General features: G+C 36.6%; 3 protein-coding genes and 1 long non-coding RNA gene across 4 annotated transcripts in view; 2 read left to right on the top strand and 2 right to left on the bottom strand.

Moving 5' to 3' along the window:
* Positions 1-254: 254 nt before the first annotated feature.
* On the bottom strand, positions 255-3,173 carry LOC143468993 (uncharacterized). The gene is made up of 3 exons (XR_013119049.1): positions 2,917-3,173; positions 2,717-2,813; positions 255-2,565 (listed from the first exon to the last, which is right to left on the bottom strand). It is a non-coding gene; the product is annotated as an uncharacterized LOC143468993 (long non-coding RNA).
* Positions 3,174-4,825: 1,652 nt separating this feature from the next.
* LOC143469177 (U6 snRNA-associated Sm-like protein LSm2) lies at positions 4,826-10,201 on the bottom strand. The gene is made up of 3 exons (XM_076966769.1): positions 10,070-10,201; positions 6,292-6,450; positions 4,826-5,154 (listed from the first exon to the last, which is right to left on the bottom strand). Exons 1-3 carry the CDS (start codon positions 10,070-10,072, stop codon positions 5,029-5,031), a joined length of 288 nt encoding a protein of 95 aa, XP_076822884.1. The 5' UTR covers positions 10,073-10,201; the 3' UTR covers positions 4,826-5,028.
* A 5,741-nt stretch (positions 10,202-15,942) lies between these two features.
* LOC143469546 (ran-binding protein 10-like) lies at positions 15,943-19,051 on the top strand. The gene has a single exon (XM_076967282.1). It carries the CDS (start codon positions 16,070-16,072, stop codon positions 17,840-17,842), a length of 1,773 nt encoding a protein of 590 aa, XP_076823397.1. The 5' UTR covers positions 15,943-16,069; the 3' UTR covers positions 17,843-19,051.
* Position 19,052: 1 nt separating this feature from the next.
* The window catches only part of LOC143469545 (phosphoinositide 3-kinase adapter protein 1-like), a 29,536-nt gene continuing 20,951 nt past the window's right edge, over positions 19,053-27,637 (top strand). The window contains exons 1-3 of the mRNA XM_076967280.1: positions 19,053-19,191; positions 23,553-23,652; positions 23,758-23,887. Coding sequence (XP_076823395.1) covers positions 19,125-19,191; positions 23,553-23,652; positions 23,758-23,887 — 297 coding nt within the window. The 5' untranslated portion in view covers positions 19,053-19,124. The remainder of the gene's footprint in view (positions 19,192-23,552; positions 23,653-23,757; positions 23,888-27,637) is intronic.

Raw genomic sequence — 27,637 nt, 5'->3', positions numbered from 1 at the left:
ATGTGAAATATAATTATAATTAACACACAGAAACTCTATTCATTTCATTTAGATAAACATTCTATTAATATCCGCTGGTAGACAATTGAACCTCGAATATAAACTCTAGATTTGTTTCGCACAACCTTCTATGCAAATCTGGCAGACATAATAACCACCTGATAAATACAGTGTCTGTTAGACACTTGCTTACCAGCTGGTAGAACATCGTCTCCGTCTCTCTATTACTCTCTCTCTCTCTCTCTCTTTCTGCAGCCAAGATCTACACACGGTTATATATATACACGCAATAATATAATACATAAACATATAGAGGCAACGAATATGCAACACATGAGAATTTAAATAACGAGAGGTCTTGCGACTAAATTGCAAAATAATGCTGTTAGCCAATTGGAAGGAAGTAAACTCGTTAGTTATCTTGTGTTTGCAAGGGTTACTGTCCTTATAAAGATGGATGAATACCGCTGTTTCTTTTACAGAAAGTCATTTCAGTGCACGGAAGGGTTTGGTGACACTTAATCACGCGACACTTAATCACGCGACGCTTAATCACCGACACATAATCACTAGGACATTTAATCACGCGACACTTAATCACGCGACACATAATCACTAGGACATTTAATCACGCGACACATAATCACTAGGACATTTAATCACGCGACATTTAATCACACATTTACAATGTTTATTTACAATTTACAGCAATGTTATGCATGGGAAATGTAAGCAACTGCACGAAGATAGACTAAAATCTCGCTTGACAGATAACGGTCAACTGTGTTTTGCACACGCAGTTTCAGTGCCTTGTACCGCATTGGAATAGAAGGTTGAGTACCAGCAATTCCTTGCAGAAACGTTGCACGTTGCATTTGAATGTCTTTTTCAATTCCCTGTATGAAAGTCCACAATGTCGGGTGGTGGCATTGAAAAAGCACTTGGAGACCAAAATGCCAACCTTCGACTGCATTTGTGGTTCTTGCAATGCAACCTGCCCCGGCTTCGTAATGATTCCAACTTTCGATTGGAAAGATGGCTGAGCCGTAATTTTCACCACGTCCCGGACGTCGTCTGCCTCTGATATATGTGTGTTCGAAATACGAAAGCAGCTCAGGCATCTTCTCGTGATCGGGCATGCTATCAGCTAAGATCAGATATGACTCGACTACGTCAGAGGAAGGGACCATGGCTAAGGCTGGTAAACCGAACAGCTGTTCTTAATTCGTCATTAGACTCGTAGTCACATTTCATGCCAATTTCATTAGCTTTGCGCAGGACGCTTTGCGTTAGGTGACACTTTGGCTTTAGGCCAACCTTAAAAACAATCCACATCGCCATCCCCACAGAGAGATGCACACGAGCTTGAATTACTGAATTTTCCTCACGCTTTTCCGACATCCAAGTGATTATGTGTCGCGTGATTAAGTATCCAAGTCGCGTGATTAAATGTCCTAGTGATTATGTGTCGCGTGATTAAATGCCCTAGTGATTATGTGTCGCGTGATTAAGTGTCCTAGTGATTATGTGTCGGTGATTAAGCGTCGCGTGATTAAGTGTCGCGTGATTAAGTGTCGGTACACCGCACGGAAGTGACCTCATGTTTCTAACAACACAAGGTATAAGGTTTACGTAATAACATTAGGTGATTTTTATGAGGATGATATGGAGAAAAGGCTATGCAAGAAATGCTTGACTAAAGACATATCCATCTGAAGCCATTTCTATGATAGGCGCGATAAACCGTGCCTATCAAAATCATTGAAATTCCACCCTTCGTTCTTGTTTTAACCGTAAGAAACATATCTATTAGTAAACCTAATTTTATGTTTGTTTTGTGTAACATTACATCCCAACTTAATCCAGGTGCTGTAAAATACAAAGCTTGGTGTAATGTATAATAGTTGTGACAAATATTTCTTAAATTTTCATAACGTTATGCAAGTAATAAAAGATTAGTCTTAAATCACAAATCATGGAATTCTCTCATGTTTTGCATAACAAATTCGTCCCATACATTGCATGCGTGGTAATGCAGCGGCTTGGGTGGTCTTTTGTAATGACATTACACCATCTCCTGTAATGTGTTTTCCAATTTGTGATTGACATTTATAAAGATGCTTCGATCGAATCTCTGTCGGACTCGGTGAATACGAACTATAATAAAACTTGTAAAACGGCAATATTCAAGATGCGACTCGCATAATAATCTTGCGTTAAAACGTGTATCTAATTTCAAATAAAGCCCTTACTTGTAAACATATTCGTTGCCATCTGTAGCCAACTAACGGCCACAGAGTATTCTAACAGCACGCAAGAACTACAGACTTAGGTTCCTTCACAAGATTAATTTAGTTAAGAGAAACCATTTGTGCCCCAATAACTTTGTTATTTTTGTGACAACACCCGACGAGTCTTGCAAACAAGTTGATTTAACAACAACTACAGCAATGGGTCCAGCTCAGAGTAGTTCAGCTTCTGACGGAGATGACGACGCCACAACCTCTTCTATCACTCTACGGACATCTGGAATTGGTCGCAAAACCATTCCTCCGAAACGTTTTTCTGACAAGAAACACAACATGTTCTATTGTTTGCTGCTTAGGCCTACGTGTTTCTTTGTGTTTTCATCAGCCGCTCAGGTGAATCTTCACCTGGACTCACAGCAGTTTCTATTATGTCAACGTTTGAAATCTCTTGGATTATATAGGCCTACCTTTGATGACGACATCATTGTCAAGAGCAAACTCCCTTGTATATACACAACTGCCCTGCAAATGTCTTTTCTCCAGGTCTTCATCCCCAGAAGATGCCTGCAATAATTTGTCCTTATCAAACTACATCCTGGAAAACAACGTGTGTACTTCCTTTTGGGAGTTATCAGAAATCGGCTAATATCTTCGGACGCATACCCACCTTACAAACAAGAATGTTCATCTTGGAATGAAACCAATTTACTTCATTATCAATCATTCATTATGTCTAACCCTGTAGCATACTCTACTCGAAATACTGTTCCCTACAAGTGGGTTTGACCAACTTCTACGTCCAGGAAAGTCACAAACGATTTTCTGTTTCACACTAGTTGTAGGCCTATAGTACTGCCACCCTAAGAAACCCGCCTTAAGGCAACTAGGTCATGGTTCGTCAGCGCCACCACGCGGTAAGAAATATCTTAACAGTTGCAGTCACCTCCAAGTCAACCATTCCAAACAAAACATTTCACATTGTAATGAAGTCATGCGGTGCTACCAAATCCGTTAAATTCCCGTGAGAGAAAAACAATAGACAACTGGACTTTATAAACAAAGCATTTGGCGTTGTAATGAAGTCATACGAGTGCATTACCCAATCCGTTAAATTCGCGACAGAGAAGAACAATGAAGCTGGACTTATAAACAAAGCATTTCCCGCTATTAGGAAGGTCATTCGAATGCGTTGCAACCAATCAATTCGCGTCCAGTTGTGATTTGTTTGTTTCCAGAATCTAGCTTTATGAAGAGAAAGGAGCAATAGCTATTACCAAAACGCTTAGAACGCTTAAAGGATTATTGCGGTTCAAGTCAGTGCTGAAACACAGCAGGAAAAAATAATTGTTTGCCAATGTCAAACCAGCGCAAAAAGTATAATAACAAGGTGGTTTTTATATACGAGGGATTCCTTTCTAGGTTATAGAAACGCAGCTTGTCAAGACTTGCCTGATAACGTCTTGCACAATCTTTATGAAAGAAAGGCAAGACTTGTCTGATTGAATGTCTGTGCGCCAGACGTCTTCTAGCGGTCATTGGAAATTTCCTCAGTTTGATAAACGTTCAAGCTCTTTTGCATAAAGATGACCACTTACATTTTAACATAAAATTCTGGATATAACACTCAACGAAGCATGTATTGGGTATGGATCGTAGCAGTAATCAACTTACAATGAGTTTTGTAATACCACTTCCTTTCCAACATCTACTTCGGACAACGTGTATAACCTTATTTCGTTTTTACAACACGATACAACAGTGAACAACAATTTGCATTGTTGGAAGTAGGCTTTTAAGAAACTTTCTCTTGATGCTTGAAAAGCAGAACGACAAACGATATAATATTCGCAAAGGAAATAAGCAAGAAGACCCCTATGGTTCCCCAAAATCGAGTCTGTTATAAGGGGGTTCTGTTCCATTTATGGTTCGCTCCGTAAACACGCCAGTCTTAGCAAGTGCTTTTTGAGACGTGTGCAACCGACTTTCAATTAGTTTTACTTAAAAAATAACACTTCCCAGTGCAGCTTGTAACTGTTAAAACGAAATAAACGCGCAATGCAATTTAATTGTTAGGAAAATTAGAAGTTAAATTTAGGAAAATCTTTACAGTGAAACTGCCAAAAAAATTTGTGGGAGCTCGGGCCCCTGCCCAGCAGCCGTCGCGTCACATGGAATTTGTTAAAACCTTATTGCCCAGTTTTGCCCTATATCGTGTGAGCATAAGGTATAGCCTACTTTGGTGTCCACTTGTCTAAAATCGATAACTGTCTCTTTACTGTTTCCTGCCTCCCACTGTGTTTACACTATTTGTGCCCATTTATTTTTTCATGCCGTCTCTGGAATGCGCTGGCCAAACCATTTATAACTTTTTGTGTAAATTTTCCCTGTCAGTTCCGTACTTTCATTATCTGGTGATAAAATGCTTAAATAAATAAACAAAACAGACTCTATAATTTGTCCTGCTAGTCTAGCGATTCGTAGTGTGGACTCGGATCTTTTGTCTGTAGCCCTGCTTGAAAGCTAGTAGGAGTTTCAGCGTCCAGTGGTTTAAATTACAACATACTTGTACACTAAACTTGAAGTCCAAGCAATTATATTTGAGCCGTAAAACGATACGTAAGGCTATTTGAGGACGTCAGTTTGAAACAGCTCTGGCATGTCAGATGTTAATATTTTAGAGCACAGAATCTTCTTTTGAAGTATACAAAGCGTCTTTAAACATAATTTTTCAATGTTTTTTTGTCTTTCAACTTCTTTTAACAACAATGTGTTAATGTTGTCACTGTTTGCTTTGAGCAGCCTCCTTTCTTGCAGCGTCTTGAAGTAACATTGTATCCACCTCATCAGCTGGAAGTTGAACATACCGCACCACAGAACCACGAATAAAACAGTTTTTCACAGAAAGCTGCAAAACACATAGGCTTACTATGAATTAAGGTTGTAACCAAGTCATGTCTTTTTGAATCGAGTCAAGTCAAATCAATGCCTTTAACATCAGAACCATTTTGGGTCACATTATGCGTTGCATTACAATGGTTACTATAACCCTATCATAACTGTCTACAAATTTTGTCCATACTTTTCACAGGAGGTTTTAATTTTTTTTTAAATATCCGCTTTTGTTATTTAAAGTTGTCTTTTTTGCTGTTGCAATCGTCATAACGTTACTCGAGTCATTTTGGACTATGACTCCAGTCATTACAACACTGCTATGAGTATGGGAGCACTGAAGACTGACAAATGTGCACTCACTGTTTGATGTACCCTAAGAGTGTATGACAAGGGTGGGAAAACTATGACCTGCCAGAATTTTATGAATCTGGACATTATGATCAACATCTCTGTTTTGAAATAACCAAAAACGAAGATATCAATGATGCAGAATAAATTTTGCAAAATTTATGAAGATCAGTGGAGTTTGTATTACTGTAGTTCTAGTAATTTATGTAACCTAATCGTTGGAGTTTCAAAAAAAAACAACAGTCAACCAAAATAATCATTTAATTGCTGTATTAAGATACCATGAGCAATACTTTGCAATTACTGCACACCGGATCACCGTTGTATAGCAAAATTGAAGGTCACTATTTTCTATACTGTAATATAATCAGACCTCGATAATCCAGACCACTTTGTTAAGTTGAAAAATGTTGGTTTAGCAAGGTATTTGGATAATCAAAGAATATCACAGTGAAATCAACTTACGTAAGATAGCATGCATTTAGAACTAGTATAAATTCTTTAAATAAACATTGATGAAAAACTGATGTGTAAATATGTAATATTTGTCATTATCTGGATTAGTGGTTTTTTTTTCTATTACCCCGATTTGTTTCTAAAATGCCGTGTCGGAGTCAGACAGCGAGGTTTCCTAATTAAAGGGGTAAAATGCATGGGAAGAAACCTGTTCCTAGATTCCGGTTTTTCAGGGTTCGGATAAATGTGGCCTGACTCTATACAGAAATATATGATTTTAAAAATTAATGTTATAAAAATCAGTTTGTGTTTTAATATACCATAATTACCGGTATGTCACACTTACCATATGTGGATACTTCTCTGGATCAGTAACGCTGATATCTGATAACTTAATGTTGAGATATTGATCAACTGAATGCAGGGTTCCACATATACTGAGGTCATTTTTCAATTCCACAACTACATCCTTCCCAACCAACGATTTGAAAAATGAGTAAAACAACTAAAAAATAAATTAAAGCATAAGAGCCCAACTCAAACATATTGCTTTCCTGGAGGAAGTGTCATAACCAGGACATCAAATTTGAGTCACAAGTCGAGTTTATTCCTTTTGCAAATAAGGTTGGAGTGGAGAGATATCTAAAGCCAAATCATATTTACATATAGCAAACGTACTGTTTTTATCATGAAGAAATATTCAGATTTTTTGAAAATTTATCCTGGTTAGCTGCTCCGTGGTGTTAATAGAAAAAGAATTAAACAAAAAATTTGAAGCTACATTTTATTGTGTTTGCACACAAAATCATTTTACCTTGATGCTGAAACCTATTCAACAATTTAAGCGTGAAGAGTTGTCTCAACTCTCAGTTGTTGCATTTTTCCTGTACAACCCGCAAAATGCGTACCAAATTCAAGAGCACAATATTGCTTCTAACTCTGCAGATGATTTAGACTACAAAAGGTCAGAGTGCATGCAATGAGCTTATCTTTAGCGTGTGGTTAGATGATAGATAGGTCAACAAAAGGACATGATATACTAATTTGTATGACCACTCTAATTGTGTTATTCTTGCTATTCTCAATGTGTATCCTTTCGTTAAACGAGCATCTTTTAGTAAAAGGCTTTTTCATCGGTGAGTAATAATTAAATACGAGTGGTTGAAAGTGAACTAACACATACAGATAAGAAAAACATGTCCATGTCTGGAAGGTGTGTGTTTGGGGAAGTTGCAAAAAGAAATTACAGAATTTGATGATGAAAATGCTTTAATGTACTGCACTATCTGTCGAAGAGCTCTGCTTTTATCTTTCACAATTCTAATGTCGACTACACCAGAAAAGGTTTGCCTAAGCAATATTTAAAAGCAAGAGTTTAGTTTAGAACGTGCAAAGAAATAGGGAGCAACAGCTGATCAAAATTTCAATAGTTTCAACATATATTACCCAATCTAACTGTAAGTTTTGATAACTACATATTAGTATGATTAAATGCTAAAGTTGGATTTAGTAAAGCCAAAATATTTTGCCATACTGTGGAGCGATTGATCCATTCATCAGCAATTGTTGCCAAGTCAAAGCAGCAACTATCTACCTAGTTCTTCTTTAAAGGCATTGAGAATGCAGGCATGATTGAGCTGCTTCTGGGTTATCGTTGATCAAAGATAGGCTTTCACACAATTAAGTGTCCTAAACATTCTCTCTGCTTCACAGGAAGAACAAGGTAGATAGTTCCGGACAAACAAATAAATTCCAACTATTCTGTTAAATCTCGAAAGTTGATTGAATTAATTGACTCAAAAATTCTCATTAGGGTACCTAAAACAGATATAACTCTACTCTTTGCCGGGGACATCCGTGGTATCGTCCACAATGATACTAAAGTAAGACGCAGTTTTTAGTTTTTTGATTACACCATGTATTATTGCGTTAGACAGCATTTCGTGGCTCAACCATTTTACCCTCGGTTAAGCCACCTTTAGACATCTTTGTTGTGTCTACCCTCATGAGACAAAATGAAATGGAACTGGTTTCCTTTCGTTAGTTGCCATCATAAATTTTAAAAAACAAGTTTGATATTTATAAGGACAATGCATGCAGATTACTAGCTGAAACGGGTAGTGAATGATTTTATATCCAGAACGGCTTATATAAATTATTGTATTTTTATTTGAATATTTTTTTATTCATCTTATTGGAACATAGACATTGCATATACAAACAAGTTTTTCATATATGTTGAATTGTTCATGTTGGTCATGTTTAAAAAGTTCAAATTAAATAGACTAATCCCATGTCATACGTGTTTATTTCTAGATATGTATGTATTGGAATTATTTAATTTTATAATTTTTCATAGCCTACACTGTAACATCATAAGCCTACAAAGCTGGCTTTTAAAAATCTGTTCACAGTATCTTGGGCTTTTGTCATTGTTTCTTGTGACCACTTGAAAAGAAAGCGTTCATTCTATATCGACAATGTGCCCTATACTTGAGGTGTAACAAAGATTATGCATTACACAAGATAGCAGTCTCAGGACGCTTCATGCTGTAAAAGATACAACTTTTGTACAACCACGCAGCGCCTCGCTCGGACACATAGTTGGCTTATCTTGGATATATATTTGGAAAATTAACCGTAAGCTGTATAAATATTGATAAGGAGGCTTTGTACAAAACTTAAAAAACAATTGAATATCCAATGATGTTTTTTCTAAATAGACTTGATCTTTGTTAAATTGAATTCACATAGAGGTTTCAAATGAGAAAATTTTACATTTTTTTAACTTCACCTAGTTTAAGATGTCACTGAGCACTGCATAAAGTGAGAACGTTGAAAATCTGACAACTGGTGTGGGTGCTGCACGCTCTTAAAATGAAGCTCACTTTTGAATCATGAATTGAAACAGTGCGAGTTAACCGGTTTTCTGGTGATGCTTGTGTGCTGGCAAGGATAACAATGTGAACAATGGTAACTCGTTATGGTAATAATGTGTCTTCGTGGACCTGCTTAGTCTGGATAAGAATAAATCAGAAAATTGCAAAGCTTCTTCAAGAAAAACATGCAATTATACAAATCAATCGACAATTTCTATTCAATTAATAGATTTAGGTGATTAACCGGTGAATTTTCTTCACATGTGAATGGAATTCTATGCGATAAAGAAATTTATGCGTTTAACCGGTATGCGATTAACCAATTTCAACTGAACAGTATTTTCAAATGATGAAAGTAGGACTAAGCAAGCAAATTAATCAAAAAGATTTATCATTGTCTGAAGATCCTTGTTATTAATGATCTTGACACATCTCAAAGCGCAGTTGCTGAAAAGTTTGGAATATTGCAATCGCAGGTTAAAAACAAAAAAAAAGTTTTCGTCTGATCATCATAACAACATAAACCCATTGCGGCGACGATTACAGTTTCAAGGGATGGACATGGATACATTTTTTCACTTAGAAAAAGAATTGCAAGAGAGGATGCAGAAAAACATTAAACAACAATCACCAAGTAGTTTACATGATTGTGCAACAAATGTTTTCCTCTGTGTTTTGTTTGCATTCCTTTACTAATTTAAGCGGTTTTAAACAACACACAATGCTCAAGAAAGCCGCTGATTTCCGATGAAAGGTATGTAACTGCCGATTTACTAATTTCAGATTAACGCATAATCCAGTTAATCGCAAAAAAAGCTGGGCAAATTGACCATGCAATTAACTGGATTCGTCTGTATCACACCTAATTCAAATCCCAGTTATGAAGCATATTGTTTTTTGCATTGTGGCATCAAAATGGCCTCCACCTCCGTCATAAATAAGACCAAATTTGCAATACAATTTTGGCAATAACTGCTTAACCACTACATACTGTTAAAATCCTTTCTAAAACATACTTGATAGAGCAATTAATAAAACACACCGCTGTAGACCTACATTTTTCAAAATCCTGGTTGAGTTGAACCTAAATGCCCTTAGCAGCCAAAAAACTTAACTAGTATTAATTGGTAAGAAATACAGTTATGTTCAGCTCAACATGAACAACAAAAAGATGACAATAAAATCAAATTGTCATTAAGCTATTATTTAATGCTCATAACGTCACAAAAATATTTAACTATTTACCATTGTATGTTGTAGTTCTTTCTTGTGGATATAGATTGCTTGAAAGCAAACTGATTACATTACTATTTTTACATGTAATATAATCAAAAGTTATGCTGTAATGAAAAATGCTAGTTCAGGTTTAAAACTAATCAAACACAACAATTCAAATTCAATTCTTTATTTTACGCAACTTACAGTAGCTGTTGAATTAAAAACGTAGTCTTAAATTTAATATAACATATTGTCATTATTAATTAATAGCTTTATATCAGCTTGGCAATCGCGGGGTCAAAGTGCTTGGCTAGAAATTAGGCGGTCCACTGTGTTTAGTTTTTTTTTAGTAGAACTCTCTGTTATATTTCAGTTTAAACATTCACCACTGAATTCTGAAATTGCTAGCCTAGACTAAGTGTCTCCCCTAATCTCGATTAAACCTTTAACGATACTCCAATAAATTTTCTCTTTTTGCGGTCACCACAATTATGATAACATCTTATGTATTTCAATCGGGAGAGCTTTTATTACTCACCACGTTGAAAGCGAAAATGAAAAGGCTGAGTGATTTTGAAGTTATAAGGCAATAAGCGCTTTAATGCCAGCGGTAGAATTGCGCCTTTTAGCGACAAGTAGCCTACAATGTAGCTTTTCATCCATAATTCGAAAGTAGTGACCCACTTTTCATGCCTTAAATGGTTAAAAGCTTTGCCATCCTATTTCATGGTTTAGTAAGTTCACTTTATTAGGTTTTTGCAGCGGACATGGGTGGAAATAAACTGCTTTATGAAACATATTTAACATATGAAATAAAAATTTACATTTTAAAAGACACCAAACAAAAAAAGAAAAAAAACTTCAGTCAAGCGAAGAGCCGTCTCAATACCACTCAAGTGCCCTGTGTTTTCTTAATGTGCAAACCGCAAAATGCGTACCAAATTCAAACGCACATTATTGCTTCTGACTCCTGAAAGTAATAGCAAGATGTATAACTTTGTAATCACTTTTCTGCAAATACTCCTGTTCTATTATAATGGATGTATTGTTTCTGTAACTGTAGGCTATTACAGCAGAACAATTAATTAATGAAAAAACTGAAACAACCAATTTCTGAAATCACAAACTTTACTAAAAAAACAATGAGAATATTTAACCTACTTTCTAGCCTTTCGACAGTCTGGACAATACCATTTGCATTTAGTGTATCAACAAGCATCTCGTGTAACCAGATCAAAGCAAAGTAATTCAATGCTGTTTAAAGAAATCACCTTAGAACCTTCGCTTTGATCTGGTTACATTACATGCAAAAGTCCGTAGGCTATAGTAATATAGTATATATATAGTATGAAACTATATATGCACAACCGACCCGACCCCACGTTTCGTCGCATAACTGCTCTCATACTTGACCGTTGGAAACAGTGTTGCCACTCAAAAAAAGAAATTAACCCTACCAGCACACCTAAAAAAACCCTACATCTCCCTACGCAGTTTGAATAAAAAAAAAGAAATTTTGGCAGTTTTATAGCACTTTATAACTACTTTAGTTTCAGTTCAAAAGCACCAGAACTAAAGTAGTTCAACATTTACTGACGTTTGTGTTTCGACTAATTGAATATATCAGTAATGTTGAATTTATAACAAGAGCAATAGCAGATAACATTCTTTGGTGCTTCTACTCAACAACTAAGTCAGAATATAAACCACCAGGGTTATCGTAATTCATTCCACTCGTCAGCTTTCCATTGATACCTGAACATCTCTTATGCACCCAATACTTGCACTTTCTGCATTGAACGGAATTTCTCCCTACTCTCTTCCCACAAATTGCGCATGGATCAACAGTACTGACTACTCCCTTCGACGATTTTCTACCAATTCTCATCGCTTTGGTTTTATTGATGTTCACCTTCAAACCTTTGCTTTCCAGTGCGCTTTTCCATCTAACAAACTTCACCTCCACCTCTTTCCAGCTATCTCCTACGAGAACTAAATCGTCAGCATACAAGAACTCTTCCATTGTTGTTTCCAAATCATGTGTCAGAGTATCCATAACAATTACGAAAAGCAATGGGCTTATCACTGAACCCTGGTGGACCCCCACTTCTACCTTAAACCATTCTGACATTTCGCCTTCGAGTTTCACAGATGTCTCAGCTTCCTTATACATCTCCATCACCGCTCTAACTTCTGGTTCCATCACACCTTTCTTCCTCAAAGCCCACCAAATCACTTCTCTGGGAACACGGTCAAAGGCCTTCTCCAGATCAACAAACACGAAATACAGCTCCTTCTCAACCTTTTCGTATTTCTCTATCAATTGTCTCACAGCAAACATGGCATCAACTGTAACTTTTTCTGGCATAAAACCCATTTGGATTTCACTAATTTCAACTCTCTCACGAATTCGATCCTCGAAAACTCTTTCCAAAACCTTCATTGCATGTTCAAGCATTTTCAAGCTTCTATAACTGGTACATTACTTCACATCTCCCTTTCCTTTGTACAAAGGAACCAACACACTCTTTCTCCAACTTGCAGGCATTCCCTCCCCATTCATCATACCTTTACCAATCTTTGCTAGGGTGCTCTCCACATTACATAGCCGAATTGCTTCTATTTGCACACAATTGTCGGTCAATCTGCTGTGCATTAACATTGAGCATAGTTGTAATGCAAGGAAGTCCACTAGCAATCCTGGCTGCAGCAGTGATTGAAGAAGTTTCGTTAACAACAGCAGATGGTTTCAAATGCGAAAGAGATTGGAGTACAGGGTCATCTAAATTGATCCTTTGATATAATTGCTTCACTGCCTCCCTAGGCCTATACCATTCCCTACATCTTTCCAAGAAACTTTCTTTCTGATGAGGTAGCAATTTTTTGATTGTGTCACTTGCCATCAAGCCTGGAAAAAACCTCTTGGATAGAAGGCCAGCGGGAGCTGTCGTCAACATTAAGTTGGTGGATATGACTATCTTTGATATAAGATCGCTTCATAAAGTTCAAAGCAAACATTTTGATCACACGGACCACTTTGGACCACCGCGCGCAACACAAAGTCGTAAATCTACAAAACAAGATCACTTGATTCCTGTCTGCTCAATCTGCTGATTCTGCTCATCTGCTGTCTCACTCTCCAGTCTCCACCTGCTGGGCTTCTCCAACTCTTTTTGCAATTTACAATTATTACTATAACTACAACCAAGGCTTAAAACTAGGTCAGCCCTGACGTACAGCTTCAATCTGACAATTTACTTAACTAAAGTGTCCATTGTTACTACATGTGATAGAACGCATTGTTTCATAATCTGATCAAACAACTCGTCTAGACCGGGAAAATGCATGTCTAATTCAACAATGCTAATTCATTAAAGAGCCGCAGTTTGGCCACCCCTGGTTTAGACTATGTTCTTGTCATTATTCAGTAAATTTATTATTTGAATTTATTTTTATTTTACTTTAAACAAAAGGAAATCTATGAGTAAACGTGAAAAACCCGTAGGGTCACCCTACACCCTACAAGGGGCCAAAAAACCCTACCGTAGGGTAAAATCCCTACAAGTGGCAGCCTTGGTTGGAAACAAACTTGGTATCATTGGAATCCGAAAAAATTGACCTCCTCGTGGATGATTTTTATTTTGGTAAACACTAAACATAGCGCCATCTTTCGATTGCCAAACTTGGTCATAGTTTAGCACGTGATATTTCACCACTTTGCATAGCAATTTCCATCAAACAACAACCAAGGAGTGGGGTATTTATTTTGCTTTACTTCTGTATGTTTTGATTCTATTTTGTTGAGTATTGATTGAGATATATTACTGTTAACAAACGTTCTTGTTTGAATTGTATTTTTTACCATGACGTTTGCTGGAAGCCACGTAATTGGGATTCCCCTTCTTTTTTTGATGATTTTCTGAGCCCCAGGAAGTGGTTACATTTCAGTCTCATTTTGAGGGTGTTAAGGTTAAAGTAGGGTGTACGTTTTTTGACAGGTTGAACATTAGATTCATGACGTAATTTCTACGTCACAAAATGTTTGGTTTTTGTTTATTTAAGTAGTTTATGATAGGCTCAAAGAACGGTTTTTTCAACTTTTTATGGGGATTTCCCCCAGAGGTTAATGACGCAGGATGGTAACTTTTGTGACGTCAATTTTTCTTTTTGACTACACAATACGATGACGTTATCATTTGATAACTTTGAGGTAATTGTGCACTTCCATACTAGACCTTTTTTCGTTACTTTGATTAGGCTATGATGTCCAATTGAAATTGACCAATTGGCCTACTGTAATTCTTGTATGGTGCGAAGCGTTTGTGATTTGAAGAAAATATTTAAATTTTAAACATTCCCCTTTTACTAAACTTGTTTTTATGTTACTAACGTCAGTAGAAATGGTGCAATGTTAATTTACTGGAACCGCAATATAATCTTACATACAATCAGGGGTGTGATGTAGAAAATTTTTAGGTGGTGGTGCAGTTCGTCGCAAATGGGGATTCCCCATGCAATGGGAATTTTGCCAAGTTTATTTTGCTACTAGCTTACTTGGTTTCATATGCCCATTCATAGTGTATAGTTTAGGGAGCTAAAAATATTTGCAATTTTTTGAAAAGACTAAATTGTTTTGGTAACATTGACCGAAGTTTTCATTAGAGAAAAAGAAATGAAATTTTGCGCAAGTATCCACCACCACCACCACTTGTCAATCAATCGTGGGCAGCGGGCCAGATATGCAGGTTAAGCAAATGTAGTATCATAATTATAAGATGACAATACCAAAATGATTATATATACTATACAACGAGTTCAGCAATAGATGTATTAATTATTAAGAATGAAAGAGATAACCACAATGATTACTACCAAACAGATAATCTTACAGCAAATTGTGACCTATTGAGTATCATATCCTGTGTTCCTTCGCTTTTAATGATATGGTAATTTAGCTCAGATGAAAACCTTCTTACAGAACAGTGTTGTCACCCATGTTGCCTTCCAGTACTGCTATGCGTTCAATGCATTGTGTTTACCTTTTTCCTGAAAAATATTTCCTAAAGCAAAATGACGATTCAATGTCTAGAAGCCAACATGGTCCACTGACATGCTTTGTTCAAGTAACTTTTAATTGCATTCCCACCAAGGCATGTTGATAGTACCAATGTGGTTTCAATTCCTGTTGGGCTGCGCTCAAACCAGATGCAAGTATTTCATAGAGAGTAAGGGAAAAGAATTAGTAAGGGAAAAGGGAAAGAGAGACCGGTGAGAAGAGAAAAATGCTTGCCTCTTGTCATTAAAGTATTTTATAAAATGTGCTGTGTTACATGTTAGCGTTGAAACAAAGTAATTGTTGTTTTTAACCAGCAAAATAAACTGTAAGAAGTACACACCAAAGTTATTTTAACTGATGAGGATGACAAAATTTCAGCAAAGCTTTAAAATTAAAAACATATGCATATGCTATATGCAAACATATGCTATAAGTAAAAAATGACACTGTGCTTCTATTGATGTAAATATCTTCGCCTCTGGCACGATCGTGGGGATGAATCAAAAATTGAAGGGCCCACTTGTGTACATGAAAATGGGACAAATAAAAAACATTTTGACGTTCAAAATTGATGAAAGAATTTCAAATTAAACAATAACTTTTTTAAAACGTTGTTTTTGGCGATGTTTGAGCTGAATTCCGACTGATGTTGCGCTTTTTATGATCAGACCCGTTATAACTTGTGCGGTGTCAAGTTCTACCTTCAGTGAAAATTTGGCGTCGCAAGACATCCTGTTGAAAAGCTTTTCTAGTTTGTGACGGATTGAATAAATCACAGACATAGATTGGTTTAAACATTTTGCTGGTTGATTCAAAATTTATTTATATTTATGTGCGAAAAGTGTAACATTCAGTTTTTTCAGTTTGCTAGCTCTTCTGATTAAACTTAATGTGAAACTTGTGATACTTGGTTGAAGGTCATTAAGCAATACTTAATATAGTTTTGTTTGTGGAGTAACTGCTTTTATGCAATGTCATTGGCACACAAAGATAGTGATTTTTCTGAAAGATTGAAAGATTTATATCCAGCTGTTAATGAAGATGAAACACCATTGCCTAGAGAATGGAGTCCAAGGGACAAACATTCGTATATTGTGCTTTCACAAGATAATTTGAATGCTCGCTATCAAGGCCAAGGAAAAAATCACAAGGATGCTGCATCAGTTCGAGCTACACATCCAATTCCACCGTCGTGTGGTATCTTCTACTTTGAAGTTATGGTTGTTTGCAAAGGCAGGGATGGATATATGGGAATTGGACTTTCATCCCATGGTGTAAAGTTGAATCGCCTACCGGGCTGGGAAAAAAGCTCATATGGTTACCATGGTGATGATGGCCATTCATTTTGTGCTACTGGGACAGGACAACCTTATGGTCCAACATTCACAACTGGTGATGTAATAGGATGTGGTTTAAATGTGATAGATAACTCCTGTTTTTATACAAAGAACGGTGTTCATATTGGTATTGCATTTCGTGACCTATCTACTTCACCCCTGTATCCTACTATAGGCCTGCAGACACCCAATGAAGAACTTTCAGTTAACTTTGGCCAATATCCATTTTTATTTGAATTTGAGGAATATCTTAAGGAATGGAAAAATTCTGTTAGGCTTTCAATAGGTAGATACGTGATCCAGGATAACTGTGGCCAATTTCAAACCATTTTGCACAGATTAATTTCAAGCTATTTGATTCATCAGGGCTATGTTGCTAGTACGGAAGCTTTCAACAAAAGTGTTAACCAAGGTCTTGATCACTATGAAGATATTGCCTCAATTAAAAATAGACAAAAGATTCAACAATTGGTCTTAACAGGAAGATTGGGAGAAGCCATTGAAACCACTCAACAACTTTTCCCCGGTTTACTTGCAAGAAACCCCAATCTGATGTTTCGTTTGAAAGTACGCCAGTTTATTGAAATTATTAATGGAACTGAAAGTGAAGTCAAGAGTTTAACTAGAAATTTAAGTGTGTCGTCAAGTTACAATAGCCCTGTTATGAGTCCTAAGCATAACTGCTGGAACAAAAGCTCTTCAAGTAGCCCAGTATCAAGTCACAATGGGTTTTCTCCTCCTCTGCAGCGTTCATCAGGACAACAAGCTTTTCGCACATCTGACCAAAGGGCCTATGCAGTAACTTCGTCATCTGCTGGTGTGTTTTCATCATCAGATTTAAACAATAAAGATACACCTTTCAAGTCAGTTGTAAGTAGTACCTCAGATAGTGAGAGTGATATGGAAACAGACTCTGATGACGGACATGACAATAAAACTGACACAACAAATGGTGTTGTACGTAATGGTGTCTCCGATCATATCAACACAAGTAATGGTATCACTGTTGAGGCCAGTGAGTATTCGACAGGGCCTCATAAGGCATTATGTGGTGGAAACCCAATTGCTGTTGAGCTAATGATGCAGTTTGGACAACAACTACTAAAATTTTCAAAAGAAATTACACCTGAACATGCCAATGCAAAAAACAAAACAATTTTGAAAGATGCGTACAGTCTGCTTGCCTATACTGACCCATGGAGTAGTCCTGTAGGTTATCAGTTAGACCCAGTACAGAGAGAACAAGTATGTTCTGCATTAAACAGTGAAATTTTGCAGTCACAAAACCTACCTAAATGGCCACCATTGCTGACAGTGATTGGTCAAGCACAGCAATGTGTTAAAAAAATGTTATCCTCCAAGATGGGTACAGCGGCCTTTGTCTCAGTGTCAGATTATTTTCACTGACTGATTGTAAGCCATCATTGATGATTTTTTACAAAAACTGCTTATTATTTGGAAATTGTTATCAAATGGAACTGCAATAAATCGACAATGTATAATTTATATACAGTATAATTGTGGTAAATCTGATCGTAATGCATATGAATGTATTAGGTATGGATAATATTTGGTTGTCTAAATGCAGATATTTTAAGAGGTTTGGTATCAACAGCAGCAAAATCTCACTTTAAAAAAATTGTCAATGTTTGCTATCCAAGCAAACTAAAGCTAACGTTCAAACAACATAAATACTTGTGCTTGTATGCATTTTCTACTGTGTTATATCTTGAATATGATATTATGATTTCCCTTGTTTACTTCCACAGAGACTTTGGATGGACCTGCCATTATGTAAATTTAGATTTCCATAATGTAAATTTAGATTTCCATAATGTATAGATCGATAATTATGAAGAAAACATTTTTATTTCTCAGTTCAAATAACTAGCACTGTTGATAGAACAGCTGTACATTTTTATGTACAAGGCCGTACATGCAATTACTTTCTTTTGTATCCACAATTAGAACTTATGTGTTCTTAGATTTTTAGAACTATTTGTAATTTTTTCTTTCTGTACTTAAGTGATGGGATTGATGTTTGTCACTTGACTGAGCCTACATACCAAAATGCATATACAAATTCCAAATTTTGTTGTTTTCATGTGTGTTTAATCTTCCTGAGCAAAACTTTTCCAGCTCATAGGAAATTGAGTTTCACACTAGCATCAACAAGTTGTTTGTCTCAAAAAGAGTTTAAAACACACATCACTTGTAGGATTACTACAACTTAAAGTCATACCAGGGTCTGCTCATTCTGCATTAGTAGTGCCAATATCATAATCTTATAGGACACACTTTGAGTATGTATGTATAATTTGTCATTATTGGTTTTTATGTGCTACTATCACATGAACATGTTGTTGAATTGTTTTTTTTATAATAATATTTTTCAACGCAAAAGATTTACTTCACAAGCTAACAGTGTGAATTTCTTTGTTTTCGCTTGTAATGTACTTCATATCTTGCTTTCATAAAATAGACTAAGGAAAATATATACAATATTTTCTAAACAAGAAAGCTTAGTTTTGCTGTAATTTATTTACAAATTGTGAAATGCTGCATTTGGTTCTGTTTTTTTTTTGGGAGAAAAATGTAAATGATGCTTATTATTAGGCTTAATATTCTTGTGGAAAATCACTGAATTGAATGCTGTACACATGTTTAATTTTTCAAGCTGTTCTTATACATGTCCGAAGGGAAAAGACTAACAATTAATAGACTTGAATCACTTGCCACTGACGTTATGGAAAGCTGTAAGTATCGCATTAATGTTAGTCATATTATAGTAACATCTAGAATAGTTGCGTTTCCAAAAATGTTTTTGTTTCGCAATTTCTTTTGCCATGGCAATTAAGTAAGCACATTGAAATGAACTATCATATATTATTTTTTTGAATATAAATACATTCTATATAGCAGGGGTGGCCAAACTGCGGCTCTTTGAGCCTTTGATTGCGGCTCTTTAATGAATTAGCATTGTTGAAATTAGACATGCATTTTCCCGGTCTAGACGAGTTGTTTGATCTGATTATGAAACAATGCGTCCTATCACACGTAGTAACGATGGACTCATTGTTAGTAATAATAAAATTACACTCCAAAAAGTACATTATTGTACAGAAGTGTGCTAACTTGTACACTGTAGTTAAGTAAACTGTCAGATTGAAGCTGTACGTCAGGGCTGACCTAGTTTTAAGTCTTGGTTACGGTTATACTAATAATTGCAAAAAGAGTTGGTGAAGCCCAGGTGGAGACTCATAGTATCACCACGCAGCACTAATGTTTATCAATAGCTACACTTCGTTGTAAGTGAATAAATTCGTGTTTTTTATTGTTTTGTGTTGGAATTTGTTATATGCGGCTCGAGCATGAAGCAGGTCTGGCCACCCCTACTATATAGCTTTCTCATACCAGATCAATGGTTCACAAAGGTGGTCCACGAATATTTTTAGGGGTCCATAGGACTCAAGCTACTTTTGTTTAATTGTATAGTAGGAATGCGACAAACCTGGACGAGTCCGAGTAAACAGATAAATTGATTATTCGATGGAATCTGAGTACTTAATCATGATGTCATTATTTTTTGAAAAAATTGTTTTGACAAATTGGCAGTTACTAATTTACCAGTACACTACTGGGCTCTCTAGGCCTAGTGCAAGCAACAATGAAGACCTAGCCAGATCGCAATAACATTCATCACTTCTTAATAATATCTTAAAATCTTAATATTTAAGGAAATTTTTTAAAATTTTATTTTAAATTTTTAAAAATTTTTTAAACGGAAAAATTTCTTAATTTTTCGTGAAAAAAACAGTGAAACCAATTATTTATATATTTCTTTTTTGAAAGCAAAACAGTTCTTTGAATTTATAGGCCTCGGTGGTTGCAACAATTTGACGATAGTTTCCAGCTGTGGCGATGCCGTTGCAACAAGCCTATGTTGAAATTAGGGTTGGGACCCTGGGAAATCCCATTTCCAATCCCAATTTCGGGATGTTTTTGTTTCAAAAACAACGTTTTCACAAAGATCTTGTTTAATCTGACTTCCCAACATCAACTTTGAACGTCAAAACATATTTTTTGTTTTTTAGTCTATTTTTCCCATTTTCATGGAATGACCCATCACAGTTTTAAGTGGCTAGAATAGGTGGGAAGTGGTGATATTAAGTAGCTAGTAGCTATTAGCTGACTTAAAATGTTTCATCAGTTTTCCCACCAGCTTTTTCACACATGGTGTGGGCTTCAGTAGTTGCCTAGGTTGATGGTCAGGCAAATTAAAAATAGTTAAGCATTATATCCTGGTGTCTGCTGGATTTTTTTTTTCACAAAACTTCGTTTGTTGTTTACTGTACATAATATATAATATTATCCAAGTGTTGTCTCAGATTCTGAAGATTTGTTAATATGGTTTATTTCTATTAAACTTTTTTCATGAAAGGTGAAAGACAAGGGTTGCTTAGCTTTATATGTTTGTTTGAAAGCCTTTTAATTAAATAGTGTGAGTTAAGGGGTAGTATATATACTGTATTAATCACTATTTTTTGCATATGTGATGTCTCTCTTCACTAAACTAGTAGATAAACTTGGAAATTACTTTGGAGTCTATAAAAGGTATTCTAGAACATTTTATTATTAATGCTCTGGTAGTAATGACAGTACTATTGTACTTTTAAACTTTAGGCTTTCTACGTAGCTATTCTATACTAATTGTTGATAGTTGCTGTATCTTTTGGCAAGTTAACATTACATTACATTACAATGCAATAACAAATAATATTGTTCCAACATTAAAACAAATATTTTTAATCTTTTCGTTACTGTGGTTCACTGTCTCTTCGAATGGAAATACATTGGCCCATAAACATATATTTCAAACCAATAAGGAAAATGCAATGTGGAAACGAAATAGGTAAATGTTTGTTGGTATTAGTTCTGAGTATTGTTGGAGTAAAACCACTGGAAATGAAATTGGTCCCACTCTCAGTGGGTTGACATTTTTAATAAGTTAATTGCTTCGATTTTATACTTTGTGCTGCCTTTTTTGGGCTATGGGATGTTTACTGTAAGCCAGACCTGCATATCATGTGGCCCGCCAGAGCATTTTTTCTGTCCCGCTCTTAAGGGATGTGCAAAGTAGAACAATTTACTATTCTAGAATAATTTTTTAGAATCCAGAATTTCTAATCCTATCTTCGAATAGTTCTAAGCCAATAACAATTACACTTGTTTTTCCCAAATATGTGGTATGAGAGACTATGAGAGGTTCTTTTATGAAATTCTTGCTGTTAGTTGGCTTTTTTGTTGACTAAGATTAGTTAATTTCAGCATTTTCAAGATATTTACACTATGATCAGAGTTAATTTATCTAAATAAAACTTTTGATGATGAATGCACACCTATATTTTTGACTGAAAGATGTTATATTTAACTTAGACAGTTCCCTTTCTTGCCTGCTTAATTAAGTTAGGCAAATGAAAGTAGTGTCCTAGCGAAATCTCTGTGAGGTTACATAGTACGAAGTCGCCGTTTGAATGCTCTTTTTTACTTTATATTCTCTTTTGTGGATAGCAAATCTTGCTACTGTATATACCTTGACTGCAGTTATAGCTACTTGGCTTTGCTTGCAATAAACAACGTCAACCTTTGACGTCATATTACATGGGATCTTTCAAAACTAAACACAATCTTTAGCAGCGATAAAAATTATTGATATAAAAAGCAAGAAATTGTGAACATACTAAATATTATACACTTAGCCTTTATTTGCAACGTCTGGTCAACGTTGTAAAAGTTGTTGTTTTTTATCATGCGTCTTTTTCCGCAGTCTTATTAACCGACTTCCAGATAGGCTTCTAATATCGTAATTGCATTCCAATATTGCCCGCTATGATTCCAAGAAGACATTGTAATATTGGCGAGTCATTTTGTCTGCTTTGGCAAGTTCTTACAAATTCGTTATATTAATTCAAGTAGTTTTGTAACTGAAAGCTGATCTACACAGACTTTAAATATTTTCTTATCGTAATGTTTCAGTGAATCACGCATCACTGTGCAAATGTGAATAAACCTGAAATAATAACAAATTAATGAAACCAATGTGTAATTGAAAACCAACTTCGACGCCATTGTATATAACTGTGTTTTTAGAAATAAATTCTTTAGAGGAGTTCAAATCTCACTTGATTGCCTTTTTTTAACAATGACCATGGAGTTTGCGTTCATTCCTTCTTTTCACAAACTTATTCAAACGCATTTGTCGTCGCACATATACTTACCGCCTTTTTTCCTTCGCTGTGATTCAATGCATTAATCGCCGTCACGCTTTTGATTTTATAATAATTTAAGCATTTTTGCAGTGCTAACCATTGCGTTCAATGAAACCGTTGCACATAGCTAGCAAAACTACTGACATCAATTTGTAATCTGTTATAAACATTGTTTGTCATTACCGCATGACAGGGTGTTATTAATACAGTTACTTAGCTATAGTTTGCCCTCATATTCTCTTTCATTCGAGTGTAACTAGAGGCACATTGTGTGACATTCTTATTGAAGTAGGTTCAGTCGGAAGGGTAGTACTCAAAATTAACGAAAATTTTTTTGAAATAGGACAATAAATAAAACAATAGCATGAGCATTATGTCTTGCTTTTATACCAAAAGTAAAGACAAAACAAGTACATAGCACTTCGGGTCAGGACGATTGCTTTAATAAAGAAATATATCATAAGTTTCAATAAGAAAGCGGTAGAATAGTTAAGCATAACAAAAGACGTAACAATTGTCTACAATCTCATTATTTTGAATTTTTTTATCATCGGGAAAGTTTGTGTTGTGGACCACTTTTAGTCTGGCCTCTTACTTTCAACCTGACCTTGTATAGTCCTTTGAAAACAAAGTTTCCTGCAGTATAGCTTGAAAGTTTATCGAGGCACTCAAGCTCCTCTGCCACGACAAGGCAGTAGTCAATAGTGGGGGCATTATAAGTTTGAAGTAAAGTATTTATTAACTACTGATTTATTTTTCATTTTTGTTGGTGATTTGTATATCATTGTCAATCAGTTTAGAATTTGCCTCTATACTTTCATAGGTATTTTTATTTTTTACCTCATTAGGTATTACCATTGTAGCTGTGCATGATGGAGCTGAAGTTGGTTCTGCCTGGAAGGATTTCATTGAAAACATGTTTACCATTGATCTTCCCGAAAGCTACAGGTCACATATTTTTTAACGAATTCATCAAACTTTGAAAAAATATCACATATAAAGGAAACAATGTCCGCAGAATTTTAATAATAATTTTTACTTTTGTGCTTATAGGGACTTGGGTATTGATGTAGTAACCCAGAGTATGCTGGATCTTGAAGAGGATGTGAGCGACATCACTTCTCACCCATGGAAACTTTTTCTCTTTTCTGATGCAATGTTGGATGCGCTACGCGACTCCCAGGTAACAACATCAAATTTTAGTCTAGTTGGTTTCGCTTGATGAGTTTGGTGAATCCGCTTGAATGGTGTAAGTTTAGTGTCACAGGTGAAAAACTACTTTATCCGAAATTGCTGTAGGTAAATCATTTTGGAAGCGATATTTTCATCACAACACTCTGTTAACTTTGAGCTCTTCAGGTTGAGTTGTTTCGGTTTTTGAAATTGGCATTTTATATTTCTACCAAATTTCCTAAATTTTTTAGAATTAATTCAGGACATTAAACTTTTTAATCATATCCGTTACAACTGAAAACAAAATTGTGTACATCAGTATCAGATGCATTTATGAATCATAAATGTCGAAACTTAAAGCTTAAAAATATGTACTTTTCACTTTCAATCCTATTTATGTATTAGCAAAATATAGTTCCCAAGTTCCAGTATCCTATTGTATCTTTTAATTTTCTCCACTGACTTCAGGAAGCGAAAAAACTGGTGCTAACCTTATTATAGCACGACCACCAAACCTAAAAAGTGTTTATTTTGAGAGAAATAAACTAAAATCAAGACCGAATAGAAAAATGAAAAACGAAAAAACACAAAAAATGCTCTGGGCAGAATAATAATAATTCTCCCAAGGAGTTCATTCATAATTATCCAAGTTTTTTTGTGTTAATTTTTTTTACAAGTCGGTTTTGTATTTGATCTTGGTTTCTTGGTTTGTTGTGTGCATTTTCATTATTTTGAAATAGTTTTTGTGTTTAGATGTTTTATACGCCAGTTGTTTAAATGCTTAAATTTAGGATTGTGCTACTGTGGTTTTCATGATGTTTTCATCTGGTAGAGTTGTTTTGCGGGACCACAATTGCTTTTCCCATTGATTTTTTTATCATCTTTTGGACGGATAACTTAGTGACACCAAATTGCTTCAATATTTGAAGTTGAGGTCAAGTTGTTTGGGTGCTGCAATCTGAACTTGTAATTGTACAGCTTAAAAAATTGATGATGAACTTAATAAATTAGAAACATGATGCAACACCAATCAAATCATGAAGTAATAACTAGCGAGAGTTGTCAGATAGCTGGATTTTCAGGGGATAATTTTGTAAATGATTTTACCTTCACCAATAAAGATAATGTGCACCGCCTATAGTTAGTTTGTATGTGATATGCAAGAAATTATGCACTGTTATGCACTTAATGATGCTTAAACTATGCTTGTTCCTCACCGACTGCACGAAAAATGCAATGTATACTTAACCTAAGCACCTGAGTCGTGCAACTTGTTTTTACATTTCAACTTCATGTATGTCATTGTTATTGCCAAATTTGTGATTTTTGCAACACAATTTTTCCTATGCATTGTGCCACCATAAATACAAAGAATGTTTCAAAGAGACTAATTATATAGTTTGGTTCATTGCATATCATACAAAGTAACAAAGGCATTTTACTGTACTTTGAAATGTTCCAAAGTATTTTGATGAATGAACCAAATACAATCTAATGCACAAACCAAAATTCAAAACTTTTTTGTATTTTTTTAATTTCAATTACAGCATTTTCATGACAAACTTGGTAAAATGGGATTTCATTTGTATGCTTAGCCGACTTAGATGCAAAGTATTCTTAAATTTGAACAAAATGCAACATAGAAAACATAAAAACAGATATGTTGTGTAAAAATCGTCATTATCCTTACCATCATCTTTATCGTCATTTGCAATATTTGATTAAAAATCATATGGTTTTGTTTTACCCTATGTGTCTGTCTGCAATTTTTTTAAGCAACTTCCAGAAAGGTCAGCTTCTATTACCGTAACTGCATTCCATTTTCGCCCTAAGTGATACCAAGACACTAAATTTGTGATGCAGTGACCATAGTTCTCTTGTGACAGATAATAACTGATTTTTCCTTCTTTCTATTGTTCTTCTTCTTCTTCTTTCGTATGAGGTCAGCTCAAATGTATTCCGCTACCAATTCCAGCCATCTCCTCCCTTCTCCGTCAGGGGTGTTCAGGTCCTCCTGGCCTATGGGTGGGCGCAGGACGCGACAGTTGAGGAGGATGTGTTCTGCTGTCTGCGACTCCGCACCGCAAATGCATGACGGTGATGCTTTGAGGCCCCAGCGGTGCATGCATTCGCCAAAACGGCTTACTCCAGTTCTTAGCCGGTTCAGGGTTGTCCAGGCTTTCCGAGGAAGGTCTGCGCCAGCAGGGGAGGTGGTGGAGGGCTCCACATTGAACTGGGGGGGGCGGGACACTACTTTCCAGTCGTTGCACCATGCAGTGTTGATGTTAAAGCCGGTGTTCACAAGTTCCATAGCGTGTCTGCTAAAAGGGCGTCGAGAAACCAGTCGTTGACGGCCACTGTGAGGTTGGCTGCTTAGGGTTCCGTACAAGGGATGGTTGGTATTGTCCACGACTTGGCATGCAATCTTGTGGGTTGCTTGTACTCTCCGGTGATTGGACGGAGCGATGCCTGCCAGTACAGGCAGGAACGCAACAGGAGTGGGGCGGAGGCAGCCGGTGATGATCCTGAGGGTCTCATTTAGGATGGTGTCCAGTTTCTTCGCATGCACACTTCTACACCAGACTGGAGCAGCGTACTCCGCAGCACTGTGGACAATCGCAAGCGCTGCAGTACGGAGGGTGGAGGTGCATGCTCCCCATGAGGACCCAACCAGGCATCTTAGAAGGTTGTTTCTTGCCGATATCTTGCTTCGGAGGGCTGTGATATGTGGTCTATACGTTAGCTGGCGGTCCAGTGTCACTCCAAGGTACCGTGGTTGCCGGATATTAGGCAGTACAGTCCCGTTCAGTTGGATAGCTAACTGACGGTTCGCCTCACGGTTGTTGAGGTGGAACGCGGTAGTTGTTGTTTTTGCCAAGCTCAACTTTAGTCTCCATTTTTCAAGAAAGTCCGCGATGTTCTGCATGTCCTTTGTCAGGGTCTCCTCCACGTTCTTCCAGTTTGTGTTGGCGTAGAGAAGAGCCAGGTCGTCTGCGTAGCCATACTGGTGTGATGTTATTTGTGGCAAGTCGCTGATGTAGATGTTGAAAAACATTGGCGACAAGGTAGATCCCTGGGGTACGCCATTTTTCAGTCGCCGCAAGCGGCTGCTTTGTCCGTCACTGGTCTTGAGAGTGAAACTGCGGTTGGACAAGATGTTAGTAATGAAACGCACTAGGTGTCGGTCAGGGATCATCCGAAGAAGTTTGACGGTTAGGCCTTGCTGCCACACGGTGTCATAGGCGGCCGTGAGGTCCACCAGGACCACACCCGCTTTCTGTTTTCGCTCGAAGCAGTCCTCGATGTTGTCGGTGAGCTTCAGCACCTGCTGTACAGTTGATCGTCCCCGTCGGAATCCAGCCTGTTGTTGTGGGAGCTGTGGGTCAACGACAGGGTCAAGCCGGGCAAGCAGGAGCCTCTCCATGACTTTGTAGGGGACACAAAGTAGAGAGATAGGTCGGTAACTCTTGGGATTGTCTTCGGGTTTGTTGGGTTTTAGCAAGGCGATAACATTGGCTCTGCGCCAGATCTTCGGGATCGCCATGCGGCGGAAGCAGGATGAAAAAAAGTTGTTGAGCCATGTTTGACATTTGGGGCCACACTGCTTGAGGAACTCTGGGGAGATGTTATCCGGTCCTTGGGCTTTCCCACTCTTCAGCTGCATAATAGCTCTAGAGAGTTCCTGGTTGGTGAATGGCGTGGAAAGATGTCCGTCTGGTCCAGGTGCCTTCCATAGTGCACTGCATTCCTGCTTTACCTG

Source organism: Clavelina lepadiformis, chromosome 8 (assembly GCF_947623445.1).
Source record: "Clavelina lepadiformis chromosome 8, kaClaLepa1.1, whole genome shotgun sequence".
NCBI lineage: Eukaryota > Metazoa > Chordata > Ascidiacea > Aplousobranchia > Clavelinidae > Clavelina > Clavelina lepadiformis.
The sequence above is the reverse complement of the archived record's forward strand: the minus strand, read 5'-3'. Positions and strand labels throughout refer to the sequence as shown.